The sequence below is a fragment of the Stegostoma tigrinum genome, chromosome 3, assembly GCF_030684315.1.
Source record: "Stegostoma tigrinum isolate sSteTig4 chromosome 3, sSteTig4.hap1, whole genome shotgun sequence".
Taxonomy (NCBI): Eukaryota; Metazoa; Chordata; class Chondrichthyes; order Orectolobiformes; family Stegostomatidae; genus Stegostoma; species Stegostoma tigrinum.
Window position 1 is genome coordinate 130,931,701 of NC_081356.1, and position 22,782 is coordinate 130,954,482.

The following is a 22,782-nucleotide window of genomic DNA, read 5'->3' on the forward strand; positions in this document are numbered from 1 at the left end:
GCCAAACAGGAAGTTTTTCAAGAGTAACAAGGCAAGTGGGTACACAATAAGTGGTAGGACCAGAGGAAATACAAAAAATCTGAGGAACAAAGAACAAAAAACAAAGAAAAATACAGCACAGGAACAGGCCCTTTAGCCCTCCAAGCCTGCACTGGTCCAGATCCTCTATCTAAACTTGTCGCCTATTTTCCAAGGATCTGTATCTCTTTGCTCCCCGCCCATTCATGTATCTGTCTAGATACATTTTAAATGATGCTATCATGCCTGCCTCTACCATCGCCGCTGGCAACGCGTTCCAGGCACCCATCATGCTCTGTGTAAAGAACTTTCCATGAATATCTCCCTTAAACTTTTCCCCTCTTACCTTGAAATTGTGACACCTAGTAATTGAGTCCCCCACTCCGGGTAAAAGCTTCTTGCTATCCACCCTGTCTATACCTCTCATGATTTTGTAGACCTCAATCAGGTACCCCCTCAACCTCCGTCTTTCTAACGTAAATAATCCTCCTCTGCACCCTCTCCAAATTATCCACATTCTTTTGGTAATGTGGCGACCAGAACTGTATGCAGTATTACAAATGTGATTGAACCAAAGTCCGATACAACTGTAACATGACCTGCCAACTATTGTACTCAATACCCCATTTGATGAATGAAAGCATGCCGTATGCCTTCTTGACCACTCTATCGACCTGTGTTGCCATCCTCAGGGTACAATGGATTTGATCCCAGATCTCTCTGTGCATCAATTTTCCCCAGGGCTTTTCCATTTACCGTATAGTTCGCTCTTGAATTGGATCTTCCAAAATGTATCATCCGCATTTGCCTGGATTGAACTCCATCTGCCATTTCTCCGCCCAACTCTCCAATCTATCTATATTCTGCTACATTCTCCGACACTCCCCTTCACTATCTGCTATTCCACCAATCTTAGTGTCATCGGCAAACTTGCTAATCCAACCAACTATACCGTCTGCCAGGTCATTTATATATGTCACAAACAATAGTGGTCCCAACATAGATCCCTGTGGAACACCACTGGTCACAGTTATCCATTTTGAGAAACTCCCGTCCACTACAACTCTCTGTCTCCTATTGCCCAGCCAGTTCTCTATTCATCTAGCTAGCACACCCTGGACCCCACGTGACTTCACTTTCTCCATCAGCCTACAATGGGGAACCTTATCAAATGGCTTACTGAGGTCCATGTATATGATATCTACCACCCTTCCCTCATCTATCAACTTTGTAACTTCCTCAAAGAATTCTTTCAAGTTGGTAAGACAGGATCTTCCCTGCAAAAAACCATGCTGCCTATCACTAATAAGCCCATTTTCTTCCAAATGTAAATAGATCCTATCCCTCAGTATCTTTTCCAGCAGCTTTCCCACCACTGATGTCAGGCTCATGGGTCTATAATTACCTGGATTATCCTTGCTAACCTCCTTAACAAGGGGACAATATTAGCAATTCTCCAGTTCTCCAGGACCTCACCTGTGTTCAAGGATGCTGCAAAGATATCTGTTAAGGCCCTAGCTATTTCCACTCTCGCTTGATGTATACATCCACAGATCACTGAAAGCAACAGGAAGTAGACATATGGGATACATACCTTTTATTAGTGGAGGCATTGGATACAATACATTGTAGCAGAATGCAGAACGAGAGGTCACAGTTTTCGGATGAGGGGTCACAGATTTAAAAACTATGTCACTCAAAAGGTCAAGATTCTGTGGAATTCATCACCCCATCCACAATGGATGCTAGGACATAGAGTAAATTTAAGGGAGAGACAAATAGATTTTTAATTAATGGTGGGTTGAAAGGGGGAGTTGAGGTCAAGATGAGATCAGCCTTGATTGTGCTGAATGGCAGGGCAGGCAGGAGTGGTGACTCTTGGTTCTAGTTCTGATGGTCTTTCGTACAGGAGCAGAAATGTTATGATGAAACTGTATAATGTGAGTTAAGCCATGCTGTATCGCCACACTACATGATGAATGTCGAGAGCAGGTTCAGAGGAGACTCACCAGAATGTTGTCTGGCCTGAAGCGATTCAGAGATCCTGGATAGACTGGAGCTGTTTTCCACAGAATAGAGAAGGTTGAGGGGTTTCTGACTGAGGTGCACAAAATCATGAGACGCATAGATCGGGGAAATAGGAAAAAACTCTTCCCTTAACAAGAGGGAACAATAATCGGGATTTAATAGATAGAAGGTAAAAGGGCAGCAAGTTTAGCAGGGATTTCAAGAAGAGGTTTTTCTCAATCAGTGTGGTGGGTTTCTTGAACATCATTACCTGGTAGAAGTGTAAACAATTACAACATTCAATAAGTATTCATATGATCACTCAAAACACCATTGCATACAAGGCTAACAGACGAGTGGCAGAAAATTTGATTTAAAGTGCATAGATGCTTGATGATTGTCACAGACACCATGAGCCAAAGGGCCTCTATCCATGCTGTTAAAAATCTATGACTCGGTCTCCTCTGATTCTTTCGCAAATCATCTTATATCATTATCATATCGTTAAACATTCTGCCAATGGGAGCAATTTCTTTCTATCTTACTTTGTCCAGACACTTTGCGGTTTTGAAACATCTATTACAGACACAGACAGGAGAAATTCTTTAGGGGAATGAAAAAATGCTGAGACATAGAACAAATGTTTTGTGTCTGTCTTCACAGCTCAGAGTTACAAGTTATATACCAGAAATAGAGGGTAACTTCGGAGCTAATAAAAGAAAGGTAATTAAGGCAATTAATATCAGCAGTGGAGAAGTACTGGAGAATGTCAAGGGGCTAAAATTAGACAAATACTTGGCATGTGATGGTCTTCACTTGGGTTCTAAAAGAGAGAGCTGTTGATATAGTCGATGCGCTGGCTATGATTTCTCAAAATTCCTTAGATTCTGGAATAATGCCACCAGATTGGAAGTCAAGAAATACATCACCACTGTTAGAGAAAGGAGGGAGAGAAAACACATGCAACGGCAGGACAGTCAGCCTGGAAAGTTCTGGAATCTACTAATAAAGAAACATTAAGCTAATAAAAAACATCACATGTTTAAAAACAAGTCAACATGACTTTACAAAAGGAAATCGTTTGCCAAACTTTTTCGAGTTTTTTGAAGATGTACCTAGCTGGGTAGAGAATGGGGCAACAATTGTGCTATATCTCAATTTCCAAAACTCATTCACCACACAAAATATCAGCACACAAGCTAAGGATTCATAAATAATATCAGAGATAATGGGAACTGCAGATGCTGGAGAATTCCAAGTTAATAAAATGTGAGGCTGGATGAACACAGCAGGCCAAGCAGCATCTCAGGAGCACAAAAGCTGTCGTTTCGGGACTAGACCCTTCATCAGAGAGGGGGATGGGGAGAGGGAACTGGAATAAATAGGGAGAGAGGGGGAGGCGGACAGAAGATGCAGAGTAAAGAAGATAGGTGGAGAGAGTTTAGGTGTGGAGGTAGGGAGGGGATAGGTCAGTCCAGGGAAGACGGACAGGTCAAGGAGGTGGGATGAGGTTAGTAGGTAGATGGGGGTGCGGCTTGGGGTGGGAGGAAGGGATGGGTGAGAGGAAGAGCCGGTTAGGGAGGCAGAGACAGGTTGGACTGGTTTTGGGATGCAGTGGGTGGGGGGGAAGAGCTGGGCTGGTTGTGTGGTGCAGTGGGGGGAGGGGACGAACTGGGCTGGTTTAGAGATGCAGTAGGGGAAGGGGAGATTTTGAAACTGGTGAAGTCCACATTGATACCATTAGGCTGCAGGGTTCCCAGGCGGAATATGAGTTGCTGTTCCTGCAACCTTCGGGTGGCATCATTGTGGCAGTGCAGGAGGCCCATGATGGACATGTCATCTAGAGAATGGGAGGGGGAGTGGAAATGGTTTGCGACTGGGAGGTGCAGTTGTTTGTTGCGAACTGAGCGGAGGTGTTCTGCAAAGTGGTCTCCAAGCCTCCGCTTGGTTTCCCCAATGTAGAGGAAGCCGCACCGGGTACAATGGATGCAGTATACCACATTGGCAGATGTGCAGGTGAACCTCTGCTTAATGTGGAATGTCATCTTGGGGCCTGGGATGGGGGTGAGGGAGGAGGTGTGGGGGCAAGTGTAGCATTTCCTGCGGTTGCAGGGGAAGGTGCCGGGTGTGGTGGGGTTGGAGGGCAGAGTGGAGCGAACAAGGGAGTCACGGAGAGAGTGGTCTCTCCGGAAAGCAGATAGGGGTGGGGATGGAAAAATGTCTTGGGTGGTGGGGTCGCCATGCACATCTGCCAATGTGGTATACTGCATCCATTGTGCCCGGTGCGGCTTCCTCTACATTGGGGAAACCAAGCGGAGGCTTGGAGACCGCTTTGCAGAACACCTCCGCTCAGTTCGCAACAAACAACTGCACCTCCCAGTCGCAAACCATTTCCACTCCCCCTCCCATTCTCTAGATGACATGTCCATCATGGGCCTCCTGCACTGCCACAATGATGCCACCCGAAGGCTGCAGGAACAGCAACTCATATTCTGCCTGGGAACCCTGCAGCCTAATGGTATCAATGTGGACTTCACCAGTTTCAAAATCTCCCCTTCCCCTACTGCATCCCTAAACCAGCCCAGTTCGTCCCCTCCCCCCACTGCACCACACAACCAGCCCAGCTCTTCCCCCCCACCCACTGCATCCCAAAACCAGTCCAACCTGTCTCTGCCTCCCTAACCTGTTCTTCCTCTCACCCATCCCTTCCTCCCACCCCAAGCCGCACCCCCAACTACCTACTAACCTCATCCCACCTCCTTGACCTGTCCATCTTCCCTGGGCTGACCTATCCCCTCCCTACCTCCCCACCTAAATTCTCTCCACCTATCTTCTTTTCTCTCCATCTTCGGTCCGCCTCCCCCTCTCTCCCTATTTATTCCAGTTCCCTCTCACCCATCTCCCTCTCTGATGAAGGGTCTAGGCCCGAAACGTCAGCTTTTGTGCTCCTGAGATGCTGCTTGGCCTGCTGTGTTCATCCCGCCTCACATTTTATTATCTAAGGATTCATAAGTTGTGTGTCATGTTAAGATAGATAGAGGATTGAACTCATTGCCACAGAAAGCTGTGGAGGCGAATTCTTTGAGTGTATTTAAGACAGAGATAGATAGGTTTTTGATTAGTGAAGGGATCAAAAGTTACAGTGAGAAGGCAGGAGAAACATATCAGTCATGTTTGGATGGCAGAGCAGACTCGCTGGGCAGAATGGCCTAATTCTGCTCCTATATCTATGGTCTTATGAAGAAAGGGTAGATAGGCTAGGCCTATATCCAATGGAATTTAGAAAAGTAAGAGGTAAATTCAGTTGAATAATAATTAATTAATTAATTTCCTCAGGTGTCTTGGTTCTTGTCAAGCAAGAAGGTTAAGGTTTATCAAGCCTAAATGAGAATGAGGATGAGAGGTCACAATCAAATCAGCCTTGATCTCATTGAATGGCTAAGCAGGCCCAAAGCACTGAATTTTACTTGTTCTCCTTGTTTGTACAGTCGTATGTTTATGGACAGAGAGCAGAAAGTAGGGATAAATAAGGCATTTTTATGCTGGTAGACTGTGACAAGTGGAATGTTGCAAAAATCAATGCTGCTGTCTCAACTATTTACAACCTATATTAAAGACTTAGACAAAGGGATAGCTAGATCACACTAAGGTCATTCAAAGCTAACTTGAAATGAATATTGTGAGGAGGACATCAAAAAGCTGCAAAGAGATATAAGCAGGTGAAGTGAGTCGGCAATAAGTTGGCAGATGGTGCAGAATGGGGCAAGTGTGAGGTTATTCATTTTAGCTGTAAGAATAGACATGCAGAATGTTTTTGTAAACAGTTGTGTAAGTTATAAAGGCTGATGTTCAAAGAAAACTGATTTAACCCATACAATGATCTCAGAAAGTCAGCATGCAGATACTGCAAGGAATTAAGAAAGTAATTGGCATATTTGTCCTAATTACAAGGGGGTTGGAGTCAAAGAATAATGAGGATGAGAGGTCAAAAGTATTGCGGTAATTGTACTTCTAGCATTGTCAAGGCCACACCTGGAACACTATATGCAATTTTGGTCTCCACACTTAAGGAAAGTTATAGTTTTTTTGGAGGCAGCACCATGAGCATTGGCTCCTAGAGTAAGAGAGTTGTCCTTTGGTGACAAGTAGAGTAAATTTCATCTATATTCTCTGGATTTAGAAGTATGAGAGGTGATCCAATTGAAATGTTCAAGACTATGTAGGGGATTGCCAGCGTTGGGGCTGTGGAATTAAAAACAAGGGGACAGTTTTAAGATACCACACAATATACAGCCTTACTGGTATGACTACTCTACTACTCACATACTGGAACACTGGCATCTACAGGACAATATGGAAAGTTGTCCAGGTATGTCCTGTACATAAAAAGCAGCACAAATCCAAGTCAGTCAATACCATCCCCTTGTTCTACTCTTGATCATGAGGAAAGTGATGAAAGATGTAGTCAACGTTACTATCAAGCAGCACCTGCTCAGCAACAATCTGCTCACTGACGCCCAGTGTGGATTCAACCAGAACCATTCAGCTCCTGATCTCATTATAGCCTTGATTCAAGCATAAACAAAAGAGCTAAACTCCAGAGGGCAGGTCAGTTTGACAGCCCTTGACTTCAAATTTGCTTTTGACTGAGTGTAGCATTAAGCTTCTCCAGAAAAATTGGGGTCAATGGGAATCACGGGGGAAAACTCTCTGCTGGCTGGAGTCATACCTGGTACATAGGAGGATGGTTGTGGTTGTTGGAAGTCAGTCAACTCAGCTCCAGGGCATCTCTGCAGAAGTTCTTCAGGATAGTGATCTAAGCTCAACCATCTTTATCAATGACCCTCCTACCATCATAAGGTCAGAAGTAGGGATATTTGCCAATGATTGGACAATGTTCAGTATCATTTGTGATTCCTTAGATACTGAAACAATCCCTGTTCAATACCTGGACAATGTCTAGGCTTGGGTTGCAAAGTGACAATCACATTCGTGCCACACAAATGTCAGGCAATGACCATTTCTAATAAGAGACAACCTAATCACTCCCCATTGATATTCAACGGCATTGCCATCACTGAATCCCCCACTATCGATATCCTTAGGGTAACCTTTGACCTGTAACTCAACTGGAATCGTCACACCCACATCCCGTGATTGAATAAAAAAAATTAAGGACCACTCAATTAGGACAAATATGAGAATTATTTTCACTCAAAAGGTTGTAAATCCTTGAAATTCTCTTCTCCAGTGGGTTGTGCCATGATTAACTATATTTAAGGTTGAGACTTCTAGTTTCTCAGAGAATCAAGGGATATGGGGAGTGGGCAGGTAGTTAGAGCTGAAGTCCAAGATCAGCCATGTCGTAGTGAAAAGTGCAGCAGGATTGACAACATGTATAAACTGCTGTTCCTATTTCTCATGCTCACATCTCTTCCAAATCTTCTTCCCTCCAAGGGAAACAGTCCCAGTTTCAACAAGCTATTTGATTGAAGTTTCTCACTCTTGAGAAATATTTTTATAAATATTTTCTGCATTCCCTCCACAGAAATGAGACAAAGTTGGTCGAATGCAATAATTGGAAAACACGAGTATTTTATTTTTGGCTGAACAGTTTCAATTTCTGCATTGATGACTTAGAGGCAGAGGCACTGTCATATCTGCTAGTTTTCCTGCACTTTGAAGCAGAAAAGAAAACACCTCCTCAACTGAAGCAGAAATTGAGAAAACAGCAAACCACAGAGCAGGTGCAATAACTGACTCAAACCAGGCCATTCCACATAGAGAATAGCAGCTGTTCAATCACTAGTGGATGCACCTGAGAAATGTTTCATGCATTCACCTTCACCACTGTCAACAACCAGATAAAAATGGATATGTTATTACCTTCAAATCCAAGTGGTCGACAAATTTGATAATTACTTTAAGTTATGCACTTTTAAAATTTCTAATAGGGTACCCAGAGAAGATATTGTCAGTCCTGCACCAAATAAACAAAGTGGTCCCTTTTCAATTTCACTGTTCCTAAGAAATAAAGAATGTGCTGCAGTCATTTTAACCCAAACATCGTCTATTGCATATCTGAATGATGACCTTTAAACTTGCACTATTTGAATCCTCTGCTGCTATTTTCTAATTCTAATTTCTAACTACAGAGTAGTTGCTGAGTATTTCCAGCATTTTCTGTTTTGATATCAGATTTCCTGAATTTTAATTATTTTGCTTTCACTATATAATATTAAAGCACATTGATCTAATCATTGCTAAATGTTGGGGAAAAAAACATTCTTTTGCTGTTCTATGACATTTAGTTGGGCTACCTCTCAAAATAATTCTTCTCAGAATATATAACTCACATTATTCAAAACATGTAAACATCTAATTTTATATTAATCCAAAAATAGAATTAAGCAAATGTACCAAACTACATCATCCTGTATAGGATAAGTTAAAGTAAAATTGTACTTGTATAGAGATAATGGGAACTGCAGACGCTGGAGAATCCGAGATAACAATGAGAGGAGCTGGATGAACACAGCAGGCCAAACAGCATCTTAGGAGCACAAAAGCTGACGTTTTGGGCCTAGACCAAGGGACTAGGCCCGAAACGTCAGCTTTTGTGCTCCTAAGATGCTGCTTGACCTGCTGTGTTCATCCAGCTCCACACTTTGTTATCTTGTACTTGTATAGAAACTGGTTAGAACACACATATTATGGAAACATGCACAATACTCTAAGTAGGATGTAGATGCTCTGGAGAAATATTGGCACGGTTAATGCTGGAACTAGCTACAACTATCAAAGTGGGGAAGATAAGTTGGAGCTCTGTTCTCTGGGAAAAGAAAAGGTCTGTCATAATATGAAAGAGTTGAGTAGGATAGACAGGGAGAACATCTTTCCACTTGTGGACGTGTCTAAAATTAAAAGTCATTAATTTCAGACAATCACTAATAACTTCAGCAGGAAATTCAGGAAAAACTTCTTCACTCAGAGAGTGATGAGAATGTGGGGTACAAGAAGGACTGTAATGCTTGACTTTTAACTTTGTTCCTTTACTTTTCTGCTGGGCATCTAGGATTTTGTTCTTAGGTATGTTTGTACCTAAGATGGTGCTGGGAATGGCGATGTTGTACACTTTTCACTGTACTTCTGTATCCCTGTACTTGAGTATATGTGACAATAAAATCTAATCTAATCTAATTTAATGAGCTGGCGAGGTTGAGGGCTATTTGCATTGATGCATTGATTCTGGGAAGCTGAATAATGGAGAAAGGATATGTTGATGTTATCGGATGTAGCAACATGAGACAAGAGCTGGTTTTAAACATAAACACCTGCTATAAAATTTATTGAAAGAATTTGACTGAAATTTAAAATTCTGAAACAAGCATAAAGTAATTCTCATTGATAATGGGAACTGCAGATGCTGGAGAATCCAAGATAACGAAATGTGAGGCTGGATGAACACAGCAGGCCCAGCAGCATCTCAGGAGCACAAAAGCTGACGTTTCGGGCCTAGACCCTTCATCAGAGAGGGGAATGGGGTGAGGGTTCTGGAATAAATAGGGAGAGAGGGGGAGGCGGACCGAAGATGGAGAGAAAAGAAGATAGGTGGAGAGGAGAGTATAGGTGGGGAGGTAGGGAGGGGATAGGTCAGTCCAGGGAATACGGACAGGTCAAGGAGGTGGGATGAGGTTAGTAGGTAGGAGATGGAGGTGTGGCTTGGGGTGGGAGGAAGGGATGGGTGAGAGGAAGAACAGATTAGGGAGGCAGAGATAATAAAATGTGAGGCTGGATGAACACAGCAGGCCAAGCAGCATCTCAGGAGCACAAAAGCTGACGTTTCGGGCCTAGACCCTTCATCTGATGAAGGGTCTAGGCCCGAAACGTCAGCTTTTGTGCTCCTGAGATGCTGCTTGGCCTGCTGTGTTCATCCAGCCTCACATTTTATTATCTTGGAATTCTCCAGCATCTGCAGTTCCCATTATCTCTCTTAGGGAGGCAGAGACAGGTTGGACTGGTTTTGGGATGCAGTGGGTGGGGGGGAAGAGCTGGGCTGGTTGTGTGGTGCAGTGGCGGGAGAGGACGAACTGGGCTGGTTTAGGGATGCGGTGGGGAAAGGGGAGATTTTGAAGCTGGTGAAGTCCACATTGATATCATCCCAAAACCAGCCCAGTTCGTCCCCTCCCCCTACTGCACCACACATCCAGCCCAGCTCTTCCCCCCCCCCACCCACTGCATCCCAAAACCAGTCCAACCTGTCTCTGCCTCCCTAACCTGTTCTTCCTCTCACCCATCCCTTCCTCCCACCCCAAGCCGCACCTCCATCTCCTACCTACTAACCTCATCCCACCTCCTTGACCTGTCCGTATTCCCTGGACTGACCTATCCCCTCCCTACCTCCCCACCTATACTCTCCTCTCCACCTATCTTCTTTTCTCTCCATCTTCGGTCCGCCTCCCCCTCTCTCCCTATTTATTCCAGAACGCTCACCCCATCCCCCTCTCTGATGAAGGGTCTAGGCCCGAAACGTCAGCTTTTGTGCTCCTGAGATGCTGCTGGGCCTGCTGTGTTCATCCAGCCTCACATTTCGTTATCTTAAAGTAATTCTCATCTTTGTTTATACCTATACAAGCAACATCGAGGGCCAAAGGGCCTGTTCTGCGCTGTATTGTACCATCTGAATGTAATTGTGACTTTGCCTAAACTATTAGTTGATATCTGAAAGAGCACATTTTATATACCCAGATGTTTTAAGACCATAACGTGTAGGAGCAAAAGTAGATCATTTGGACCATCAAGCTTGCTCTGCCATTGAGATCATGGTTAATTTGATATTCCTCAACTCACTTTCCTGCCCTTTCCTCATAACCCTGGATTCCCTGACTGATGATTATTCTGTGTGTCTCTGTCTTAAATACGCTTGATGACCCAGCTGTAGATAACAAGGTGTGGAGCTGGATGAACACAGCAGGCCAAGCAGCATCTTAGGGGCTCAAAAGCTGACGTTTCAGGCCTAGACTCTTCATCAGAAAAGAGGGATGGGGAGAGGATTCTGAAATAAATAGGGAGAGATGAGGAGGTGGACTGAAGATGGATAGAGAAGATAGGTGGAGAGCAGAGTATGGGTGGGGAGGTAGGGAGGGGATAGGTCAGTCCAGGGAGGACAGACAGGTCAAGGGGGCAGGATGAGGTTAGTAGGTAAGAAATGGAGGTGCGGCTTGAGGTGGGAGGAGGGGATAGGTGGGAGGAAGAACAGGTTAGGCAAGCGGGGATGAGCAGGGCTGGTTTTGGGATGCAGTGGGGGGAGGGGAGATTTTGAAGCTGACCCAGCCGTGACAGTTTCTCTGTGGAAAATAATTCAGAGAGACTCTGAGAGAAAAAAAATTCTCTTCATATCTGTCTTAAATTGGGGACCTTTGCTCTGAGGTTGACATAGATTTACCCTCTAGTGCTGGACTTCCCCATACGTAGAAATCACCTTTCATCATCTACTCTGTCAAATACCCTAATTTTTTTTTATATTTCAATGAGGTCTCTTCTAATTCTTCGACACTTCAATGATTACCAACCCAACTCACTCATTTTTTCCTCATAAGAAAATCCCTCCATACCTGGAATCAATCTTGTAAACCTTCTTGGGACTGCCTCTAATGGCAGTATATCTTTCTTAGATAAGGGGCCCAAACAGTTCACAGTATTCCAGCTGTGGTCTGACTAGTGCCTTGTATAGTTCTAGCAAAACATCCCTTTTTATATACTCTGTTAGAACTACCTGCCTCATAATCTGCTGAGCTTGGTGCTAGCTTTTATGATTCACACACAAGGATTCCCAGATCCCTCTGTGTTAAGGATTGGGAGCATTTTCAAATTCAACAAAAAAAGTCAAACATTTTTAACAAATGGGGGAAAAAAGATTGCGAGAGTGTGCAGGGAACACAGAAACGGATTGCAAAAGCTTTTATAAATATCATAGAATCATAGAATGCCTACTGTTGGAAACAGGCCATCTGGTCCATCAAGTCCTCACCGAGAGCATCCCACCAAAAACACTCCCTTATCCCTGCATTTCTCATGGCTAATCCACCTAGCCTGCACATCCCTGGTCACTATGGGCAATTTAGCATGTCCAATCCACCTAACCTGCACATCTTTGGATCATGGGAGGAAACTGCAGCACCTCCACACAGACATGGGGAGAATGGGCAATCTCCTCACAGATAGTCATGTGAGGGTGGAATCTGGAAATATGTGAAGAGAAAAGATTAGTAAAGGCAAATGTAGATCATATACAGGTCAGTAGCTGGGATAGCTATCATGGTGGAAAACATTGTGCAAGAATTAAGCACATACTTCGGCTCTGTCTTCACAAAAGAGGACACAAATAACCTCTCAGAATATTAGAGACCAAGGGTCTAGTAAAAGAGTGGAATTGAAGGAAATCAGTATTAGTAAGAAAATGGTGCCTGGGAAAGTAATGAGATTTAAGTCAGACAAATCAAAGGATAATCTACATTTCAAAGTAGTAAAAGAAATGACCCTGGACATATTCAATGCACTAATTGTCATCTTTCAAAATTCTATAGGGTCTAGAGCAGGATCACAAATATAACTCCACCATTTAGAAGGGGAGGGAGAGGACAAACAGAGAATTACAGACCAGTTAATCTAACATTTTTAGTGGTGAATGTGATCAAGTCATTTACAAAAGATACCTTAACAAAACATTTGGAAATCATTAACGTGAATGGACAAAGCCTGCATTGCATTATGAGAGTCAAATCAAGCTAAACAAATCTGAAGAAGGGTCTAGGGGCTGGAAATGTCAGCTTTCCTGTTCCTCTGATGCTGCTTGGCCTGGTGTGTTCATGCAGCTCTACACCTTGTAATCTTATAACAAATCATTATAACAATTAAGGATGTAACTTGTAGAACAGATAAAGGAGAAACAGTGGTTGTGATTTTTCAGAAGTTTTTGACAGATCCCTAATTAGAGGTCAGTATGCAAAGTTAAAACATACACGATAGAGAGTAATATATTGGCATGGATTGAGAATTGGTTTAAAGACAGGAAACAGAGAGTGTGAATAAATAGGTATTATTTGGAGCGGCAGGCAGTGACTTCTGGTATCCTGTAAGGATCAGTGCTTGGGACCCAGCTAATCACAATATATACGAATGACCTGGATTAGGGAATCAAAGATGGTATTTCCAATTTTTCTAAGGACAGCAAATTGGATGGAATTATAAACTGTGAAGTGGGTGCAAGCAGACTTCAAGCTGATTTAGTCAGAAGAGGTGATGGCTTAGTGGTATTATCATGTGACTATTGACTGAGAGACCCAGGTAATGTCCTGCGGTCCTAGGTTTGAATCCCACCATGTCAGATAGTGGAATTTGAACTCAATTTAAAATAAGATCTGAAAATAATTGCCAAAAATCAGGAACAATCCATCTGTTTCACAAATATCTTCTAGGAAAGGAAACTATCATCCTTAAATAACAGATAGTAAGAACTGCTGATGCTGGAATCTGAGATTACATAGTTTGGAGCTGGAGGAACACAGCAGGCCAGGCAGCATCAGAGGAGCAGGAAAGCTGATATTTCGGGTCCGGACCCTTCATCAGAAATGGGGAGGGAATGGAGGCTAAAGGAAATAAATAGAGAGGTGAGGGGGCGGTGTGCGGTGATAGCAAGTAGGTCATGGTGGGGTTTGGTCAGTGAAGTGGGAGCAGATAGGTGGGAGAGAAGATGGACCGGTCAAGGATGTGAGGATGAGGGGGGCACTGGTCTTGGGATGAGGTCGGGGGTCAGGAGATTTTGAAGCTAGTAAAGTCCACATTGAGACCATTGGGTGGTAGACTTCCAAGGCGGAATATGAGATGCTGTTCCTTCAATTTCCAGGTAACATCGTTGTGACACGAGAGGAGGCCCAGGATGGACATGTTGTCCAGGGAGTCGGAGGGGGAGTTGAAGTGGTTCGCAACTGGGAGGTGTTGTCATTTGTCATGAACCTAGCGTAAGTGCTCTACAAAGCTGTCCCGAGCCTCCGCTTGGTTTCCCCGATGGAGAGGAGGCCACATCAGGAACAGTGGATACAATAGACCACATTAGTGGATGTGCAAGTGAATATCTGTTTGATGTGGAAGGTTTTCTTGGGGCCTGGGATGGAGGTGAGGGGGGAGGTGTAGGGGCAGGTGTAGTACCTCCTGCGGTTGCAAGTAAAGGTGCCGGCGGTGGTGGAGATAGTGGTGAGTGTGGAGCAGACAAAGGAGTCACAGAGAGAGCGGTCCCTCCGGAAGGAAGATAAGGATGGGGAGGGAAAAATGTCCTTTGTAGTGGGGTCAGATTGCATGTGGCGGAAGTGGCAGAGAATGATGCATTGAATCCAGAGGTTAATGGGGTGATACATGAGGACAAAGGAAATTCTGTGATAACAAGGTGTAGACCTGGATGAACACAGCAGGCCAAGCAGCATCAGAGGAGCAGGAAAGCTGACATTTGGGCCGAGATCCTTCTTCAGAAATGGGGGAAGGGAAAGGGGTTCTGAAATAAATAGGGAGAGAGGGGGAGGTGGGTAGAGGATGGATTGAGGAGAAGATAGGTGGAGAGGAGACAGACAGGTCAAAGAGGCAGGGATGGATCCAGTAAAGGTTAGTGTAGGTGGGGATTTAGGGAGCGGATAGGTCAAGGGGGTAGGATGAATCTAGTAGGTAGGAGATGGGGGTGGGGCTTGAGGTGAGAGGAGGGCATGGGTGGGAGGAAGGACAGGTTTGGGAGGCGGTAACGAGCTGGACTGGCTTTGGGATGCAGTAGGGGGAGGCGAGATTTCGAAGCTTGTGAAGTCCACATTGATACCATTGGGCTGCAGGGTTCCTAAGCGAAATATGAGATGCTGTTCCTGCAACCTTCGGGTAGCATCGTTGTGGCACTGCAGGAGGCCCAGGATGGACATGTCGTCTGAGGAATGGGAGGGGGAGTTGAAATGGCTCGCAACTTGGAGGTGCAGTTATTTAGTGTGAACTGAGCATAGGTGTTCTGCAAAGCGGTCCCCTGGCCTCCGCTTGGTTTCCCCACTGTAGAGGAGGCCACAACAGGAACAGCAGATACAGTACACCACATTAGCAGATGTGCAGGTGAACATCTGCTTGATGTGGGAAGTCTTCTTTGGGCCTGGGATGGGGGTGAGGGAGGAGGTGTGGGGGCAAGTGTAGCATTTCCTGCGGTTGCAGGGGAAGGTGCCAGGTGTGGTGGGGTTGGAGGGCAGAGTGGAGCGAACAAGGGAGTCACGGAGAGAGTGGTCTCTCCGGAAAGCAGACAGGGGTGGGGATGGAAAAATGTCTTGGGTGGTGGGGTCGGATTGTAAATCTGCCAAAGTGGTATACTGCATCCATTGTACCCGGTGCGGCTTCCTCTACATTGGGGAAACCAAGCGGAGGCTTGGAGACCGCTTTGCAGAACACCTCCGCTCAGTTCGCAGGGGGGAGGTATAGAGGTATAGCACTTCCTGTGGTTGCAGGGAAAAGTGCCGGGTGTGGTGGGGCTGGAGGGCAGTGTGGAACGGACAAGGGAGTCACAGAGAGAGTGGTCCCCCCCAGAAAGCAGATAAGGGTGGGGAGGAAAAATGTCTTTGGTGGTGAGATCGGATTGCAGATGGCGGAGGTGTCGCAGGATGATGCATTGGATCCGGAGGTTGATGGGGTTGTATGTGAAGATGAGGGGAATTCTGTTTTGGTTGTTATTGTGAGGAGGGGGTGTGAGGGGTGAGTTGCGGGAAATGCGGGAGACATGGTCGAGGGGGGGATGTTGGGGTCCTTGAAAAACGGGGACATCTGGGATGTTCGGGAGTGGAATGTCTCATCCTGGCAGCAGATGCGGTGGAGGCGAAGGAATTGGTATAGGGGATGGCATTTTTGCAGGAAGGTGGGTGGGAGGGAGGAGGTGTATTCTCGGTATCTGTGGGAGTCGGTGGGCTTGAAGTAGATATCAATTTCCAGGCGGTTGCCAGGAATTCTGTCTTTGTTTTTATTGCAGGGATGGGTGCGAGGGCTGAGGTGCAGGAAACGCAAGAGTTGCGTTCGAGGGCATTTTCAACCACAAAGAGGGGAAGTTGCAGTCCTTGAAATATGAGGACATCTGGGATGATCGGAAGTGGAATGCCTCATCTTGGGAACAGATAGGCGGAGGCAGAGGAATTGGGAGAAGGGGATTGCATGCTTGCAGGAAGGTGGGTGAGAGGAGGTGGGCTTGAAATAGATATCAGTTTTGAGGAGGTCACCAGAGTCAGAGACAGAGAGGTCCAGAAAGGAGATAGAGGTATCAGAGATGGTCCAGGTGAATTTGAGGTTGGGGTGGAAGGTGTTAGTAAAGTTAATGGACTGTTTGAGCTCCTCGTGGGAGCACGAGGCGGCACCGATATATTCATGTAGCGGAGGAAGACATGAGGGATAGTGCCAGTGTAGCTGCAGAAGAGGGACTGTTCCACGTATCCTACAAAAAGGCAGGCATAGCTTGGACCCATGCGGGTACCACGGAAGGGGCCCATAGCCACTTCCTTAGTCTGCAGGAAGTGGGAGGAGTTGAAGGAGAAGTTGTTAAGGGTAAGGACAAGCTCAGTTAAACGGATAAGGGTGTCGGTGGAGGGGGACTGGTTGGGCCTGCAGGACGGGAAGAAGTGGAGGGCTTTTAGGCCATCTGCATAATGAATTAAAGTATACAGGGATTGGATGTCCATGGTGAAGATGAGGTGTTGGGGGCCAGGGAATCGGACGGTTTGGAGGAGGTGGAGGGAGTGGTTGGTGTCTCAGATGTAGGTGGGGCATTCCTGGACTGGGGGGAGAAAATAGAGTCGAGATAAGCGGATATAAGTTTGGAGGGGCAGGAGCAGGCAGAGACAATGGGTTGGCCAGGGCAGTCGGGTTTGTAGATTTTGGGAAGGAGATAGAAAAAGGCAGTGTGGGGTTGGGGAACGATGAGGTTGGAGGCTGTGGGTAGAAGGTAACCTGAGGTGATGAGATTACGGATGGTCTGGGAGAAAATGTTTTGGTGGTCAGGGGTGGGGTCATGATCAAGGTGGCGGTGGGAAGAGGTGTCAGAGAGTTAGTGCGTGGCCTCTGCGATGTAGAGGTCAGTGCGCCATACCACAACTGTGCCTCCCATAGCCCGCGTGTTTGATCGTGAGGTCAGGGTTGGAGTGGAGGACTGCATGTTCTGTGGGGAAGAGGTTGGAGTGAGTGAGATGGGCGGAGCGGTTGAGGTGATCGATGTTGTGACGGCAGTTGGAGATGAACAGGTCGAGGGAGGGCAGGACGCCTTGTCATCCTTACCTGGTCTGGCCTGCATATGACTCTCGTTGACATTTAACTGTTTCCTGGGCAATTAGGGGTGAAAAATAAATGCTGGCCTGGCTGGTGATACCCACGTCCCATGAATGAATAAAAAAAAAAGTTGAGATAATGGGCACACAGATGGCAAATGCAGTACAACATGGTTGAATGTGAAGTTATACACTTTTTTTTCTTTATTCATTCACGGGATGAGGGCATCACTGGCCAGGCAGCATTTATTACCCATCCTTAATTGCCCAGAGGGCAGTTGGGAGTCAACCACATTGCTGCAGGTCTGGAGTCACATGTAGCTCAGACCAGGTAAGTATGGCAGTTTCCTTCCCTATAGGACATTAGTGAACCAGATGGGTTTTTCCAACAATCGACAATGGATTCATAGCTATCCTTCGATTCTTAATTCCAAATATTTATTGCACCATCTGCCGTGGTGGAATTCAACCTGGGTCCCCATAATATTATCTGAGTCTCTGAATTAACAGCAATAATACCAATAGGCCATTGCCTCCCAACAGTAAGGAAAATCAGAAAGCAGTATTATTTAAATGGTCTATATCTGGACGTATGGATGTTGAAAGGAATCTGGGTGTCCTTGTACACAAGTTAATTGAAGTCAAAAGGTAAGTACTGCAAGTAACTATATTGGCATTCACTGCAAGACGAGTTGAGTTCCACGGTCAGGATGTCTTACTGAAGTTATACTGGACCTGGGTGCCAAACATAAGACCTATAGCGAGATGGCGATAGAGTAGGATGCTCCAGTTAGAGCTCCTCTGCTTGGCAGTCTCTTTCCCTTTTCTTTCTTCTTTTCTCCTCTTCATAGCTTTTCTTTTCTTCCCCTCCAGCCTTCTTTGCCTTACCTGGAGACTGGAGTCGAGGAGTGGAGCCTAGTCCCGGAGCAGAATGACTGCGGGCCAATTCCTGCGGCAGACCGGAGTGAATGGGCTGAGTCCCATGGCAATGTGAGAAAGGGTTGATTCCTGCAGCAGTGCGGAGTGAATTGACCAAGTCCAGCAGCAGAGTGAGTGAACGGGCCAATTCACTGACTGACAGCGGAGTGAGTCCTGGATGGAGGCCAGCACATGGAGGCAGTGTGGCCTCATGCCCTGGGCGGTTCGCCATGGACTGAACTTAAGTACTTATCATTCTGGACTTTTTCACAGTTCCCATGCTAATCTACATTTTTTTAAACTCTGAAACAATACCTTTTTTAACTCTGTAACTACATTTAAAATTACCTGTACCTAGGTCCTCTGCACCTAAGATGGCATGAAAGGTGACATTACAAACTTTTTACTGCACTCATTCGATTGTACATGACAATAAAGGCTGTACTATTTTAACCCTGGAGCATTGTGTGCACTTTTGATCTAACCTAAGAAAGGATATATGTGCCATAGAATGAGAGTAACAGAAGTTCACTAAGGCTGACACCAGGGATAGCACATCTGTTCTATGAGGAGAGATTGGTTCGACTGACCCTGTATTAATTAGAGTTTAGAAGGATGAGGAAGAATCTGGTTGACACGTATAAAATTCTAATCGGGCTAGACAAACTAAATACAGGAAGAAGATCTTCTTGGGTTGGGGAGTCTTGAACCAGAACTCACAGTCTCCGGATACAGATTGGACCATTTAAGGCTAGGATAAGGAGAAATGTCTTCACTCAAAGGGTAGTGAATCTGTGGAATTCCCTACCACAGATGGCTGTAGAGGCCAAGCTCTGAATGTATTAAAGAAAGGGATAGATACATTTTTAAATTTTAAAAACATTTAGGGTGTGAGGAGAAAGTAGGAATATGGCAGAACCTACAGGATCAGCCATGATCATGTTGAATGTCAGAGCAGACTTGAAGGGCTGAATGGCCTGTTCCTGCTCCTACTTCCTATGTTTACTTTTCTCCAGATACAGTTATTGTGATTATTTCTGACACTACTTTAGTCCCTTGATTATTTAGCATTTTTGGAATGCTGTTAGTGTTCTCTAAATCTGTGTCATCTGTGAAGACTGGTGCAAAGTATTCATTTAATTCTTCTGCCATTCCCTGGTATTTCATTAAGTGTAACTTATTCTGTGCTGTTTCAAATTAACATGTAGTGGTTAAGTTGGGTACTGTACAAAGGTTTGCCAATTGCATATTTTAATTGAAATTCTGGTTATATACATTACCTTTGATCGATCTTTTATCCTGTCTGAACTTGAGGATGCAGAATGGCAAATGTTGTTTAATTATAAACCTGGGGACATTCAAGGAGATTACATATTTGAACTGAGCTGCACTTTGTACATTTGTTTGTATAAATACCATCAAGCATAGAATTTCATTCAGATATGTTAAGAATACTTGAAAATACTGCAGCAAGCCCAAAACTTCAACTGAGATTGGACTGACAACATATTTTGCAGCAACTTTTAGTTTCATCATTACAGAAATATTTGGTCTTCCAGATATACAAATTAAACTCGCATTCAAGTACTTCTTATGGATTGGTCAAAATGGCCAATGTTTGATTTCCAGTTTATAAATTAGTGAGGTATTTAAATGGAGAATATGAATTACCCTTTCTCTTCCTGACAATGGACTGGCAATAAGTTTCTAACCATTCACAGTAACCATCAACTCTGAATGCAGACATTCTAATCCTAATCTAAAGGTTAAGTTCTATCCCAAATCCAATCTTTACCCATAGCCAAACTTCAGCACCCTAAGCGCAACACAGTTATGTGGGACCCAATATTCTACACCCCAGAGTCTTCTAAGAGGTACAGGTGTTGGGTACATTGATGATGTCAGCTTTTTTTTGCAAGAAGATTTGAGTACTGCGGAAGCCAAGTCTTGCTTCAGACTCTTGCTTAGACTGCACCTGAAGTACTTCGTGCAGTTTTGGTTCCCTTACCTGAGAGAGGATATTATTACCACTGAACAAGCGCAACAATGTCCTGGATGGCTTTGGTCCACAGATATTTAATCAGTAAGGGAATCAAGAGTCATGGGGAAAAAGCAGTCAAGTGGAGTTGAGGATTGTCAGATCGGCCATTATCACACTGAATGTCCAAGCAGACATAATGGGATAAATGGCCTATTTCTGCTCCCATATCTTATGGCTTTATTACAAAACTGTATGAAGAGTAATTTGGGAAATGGGTCCTGTATTCTCTAGAGTTTCAGAGAATCTGAGGTCATTGAAAGCTACAAAATACTTAAAGCGATAACAGGATGGATGCAGGTAGGATGTTTCCCCAGGCTGGGGTGTCTAGAACCAAGGACTTTAATTTCAAAGTAAGGGGAAATTCGAGATGGTGGAGATGAGAGTCTTTGAATATGTTTGAGGAGGAGATGGATAGATTTTGTTATGCAAAGGAATAAAAGATGATTGGGAGCAACTAGAAATACAGAATTTGAAATAAGAACATAACACCCATGAATCCATGATCAGATCGTTCAAATAGATGAAGGCCGAGTAACTGGGGCAGACACTGCAGGTTGAAGAGCCTCTTTCTGTGCTGTAAAAAATTTATGACTCATATTGAATGGTGGAATGTGATCAAAGGGTTGAAAGTCCTCGTTCTGTATTAATTTCTATGGTTGCATGTCTAAAGACCAGCAGATTTTGAAATATCAATGATGGAAAGGGATATGGGGATACTGTGGAAAATCAAGCATTATCATGCTGAATGGTGGAGCAGGCTTAATAGGCAGAATGTCCTATTTTTGCCCTTATATTCCCATGATCGTAACCCTAACTCTAACCTGAACAGTTAATAGTCCTATTCCACAAATCACTAAAAACTTCCAGGTGAAATGACTCACCTGGCATCAACATACGTTTGCTCTGAGATGTTTTATTACATTAAGAGGCGTGATGAAAGTACTAGTTGTCATTGTGATCCATAGCCCTTTTATTAATTCTCAACCTTGGCTGGAACCTCAGGCTCCTTAGCCCAGACTATTGTGGATATACCTGTACCACAAGAGTTGTTTCTCTCTCCACAGATACTGCTAGGCATGCAGAATTCCACCAGCACTTTGTGTTCAGCTCGCCACCCTCTTGTCCAAGGAAATCAGAGATGGACAATAAGTTGAAGTTTCATGATTTTCTGAAGAAGGATCCCGACCTGAAATGCCAACTTTCCTGCTCCTCTGATGCTGCCTCGCCTGCTGTGTTCCTTCAGCTCTGTACTGTGATATCTCTGACTCCAGTATCTGCAGTTCTTGCTATCTCTGGACAGTTACCCAAACCTCATGAAAGAGTTCAGTCAAAACTTCCAATATCCCTAATGACAAGTCCCGAACATTTAGCCAAAAACTCAAAACCAACAACAAAAGTGATGTTGAGATAACAAGGTATAGAGCTGGATGAACACAGCAGGCCAAGCAGTATCAGAGGAACAGGAAAGCTGATAACAAGGTGTAGAGTTCTGAGGAAGGGTTACCGGACCCGAAACGTTAACTCTGTTTTCTCCTCCACAGATGCTGCCAGACCTGCTGAGCTTTTCCAGCAACTTTATTTTTGTTCCTGATTTACAGCATCCACAGTTCTTTGGGTTTTTATTTAATTTTATAGCTTACCTGTTCCTTTGATGCTGCTGTGTTCATCCAGCTCTACACCTTGTTATCTCAGAGTTTTCCTGCTCCTCTGATGCTGCTTGGCCTGTTGTGTTCATCCAGCTCTACACCTCGTTGTCGCACAAGAGATAAACTTCTTGAACCTGAAGGTGAACTCAGTAACCCAAGCACTCACCTCCTCGCTGAACTCAAACGTTTAGTTTGACCCTGAATTGTCAATACTCACCGGTCAAATAAATCACGTTTTGAAATGGCTATTCATCGTTAACTCCGAAGGGGAATGGGCCTGATAGTAACGACTGATCGAATCCGATTCAATCAGAAGATAAAAACACTGCGCTTACTTCAACAGTCCAAACAGGTTTTTTTTGTTCCATTTACGAAGAATGTTCTCCCTTGCTCCTCACAAGGCACTATGGGGGTTGTAGTACATCAGCCGCGCGTACCTTCCTCCGTGGACAGGGGCCGCGTGTGAAATGACTACAGTGTCCGTCGGCCATTGCGCGGTGGATGACGCCATGCCCTGTGTGGCTGTTTGGGGGTCTCTAGGCAACGGCGTCGGTCCGCTGGGAAATCCGACCAAGTAAGCCTGACAAGCTCCCGACGAAACCAGGGGGGGCGGTTATTGGTCCAATGTACACGAATGGAGTAAATATTAAAGGAAAAAAACATAATTAACTGCTTTCCGTTGTCTCGTTTAGGGAAGAAAATTTTCCAGCACAGCTTTGACTCGCTTTGATTTACGGGTCGGCCACACAGTTTTACGTCGGATCCGTCTGCTGTTTGGTGGAGAGAGGTGTCAATCATTCGGGGAAGGTGGGACGCTCAGTTGTCTGAGCGTCAC

The 22,782-nt window shown here is 44.8% G+C and overlaps 1 protein-coding gene across 10 annotated transcripts in view; it reads right to left on the bottom strand.

Moving 5' to 3' along the window:
- The window catches only part of cfap99 (cilia and flagella associated protein 99), a 152,406-nt gene extending 129,735 nt beyond the window's left edge, over positions 1–22,671 (bottom strand). For 5 of the 10 annotated variants that reach the window (XR_009445616.1, XM_059644911.1, XM_059644914.1 and 2 more), the window contains exon 1: positions 22,165–22,671. Coding sequence is in view for 1 of the 10 variants with exons in the window: in XM_059644912.1 (XP_059500895.1) it covers positions 21,942–21,968 (27 nt within the window). In the remaining 9 variants the exon portion in view is untranslated. Of the gene's footprint in view, positions 1–19,540; positions 19,609–21,941; positions 22,143–22,164 lie in introns of those variants that run through there. The other 5 variants (XM_059644912.1, XM_059644909.1, XM_059644906.1 and 2 more) reach the window with 2 other exon arrangements.
- Between the last annotated feature and the right edge of the window lie 111 nt (positions 22,672–22,782).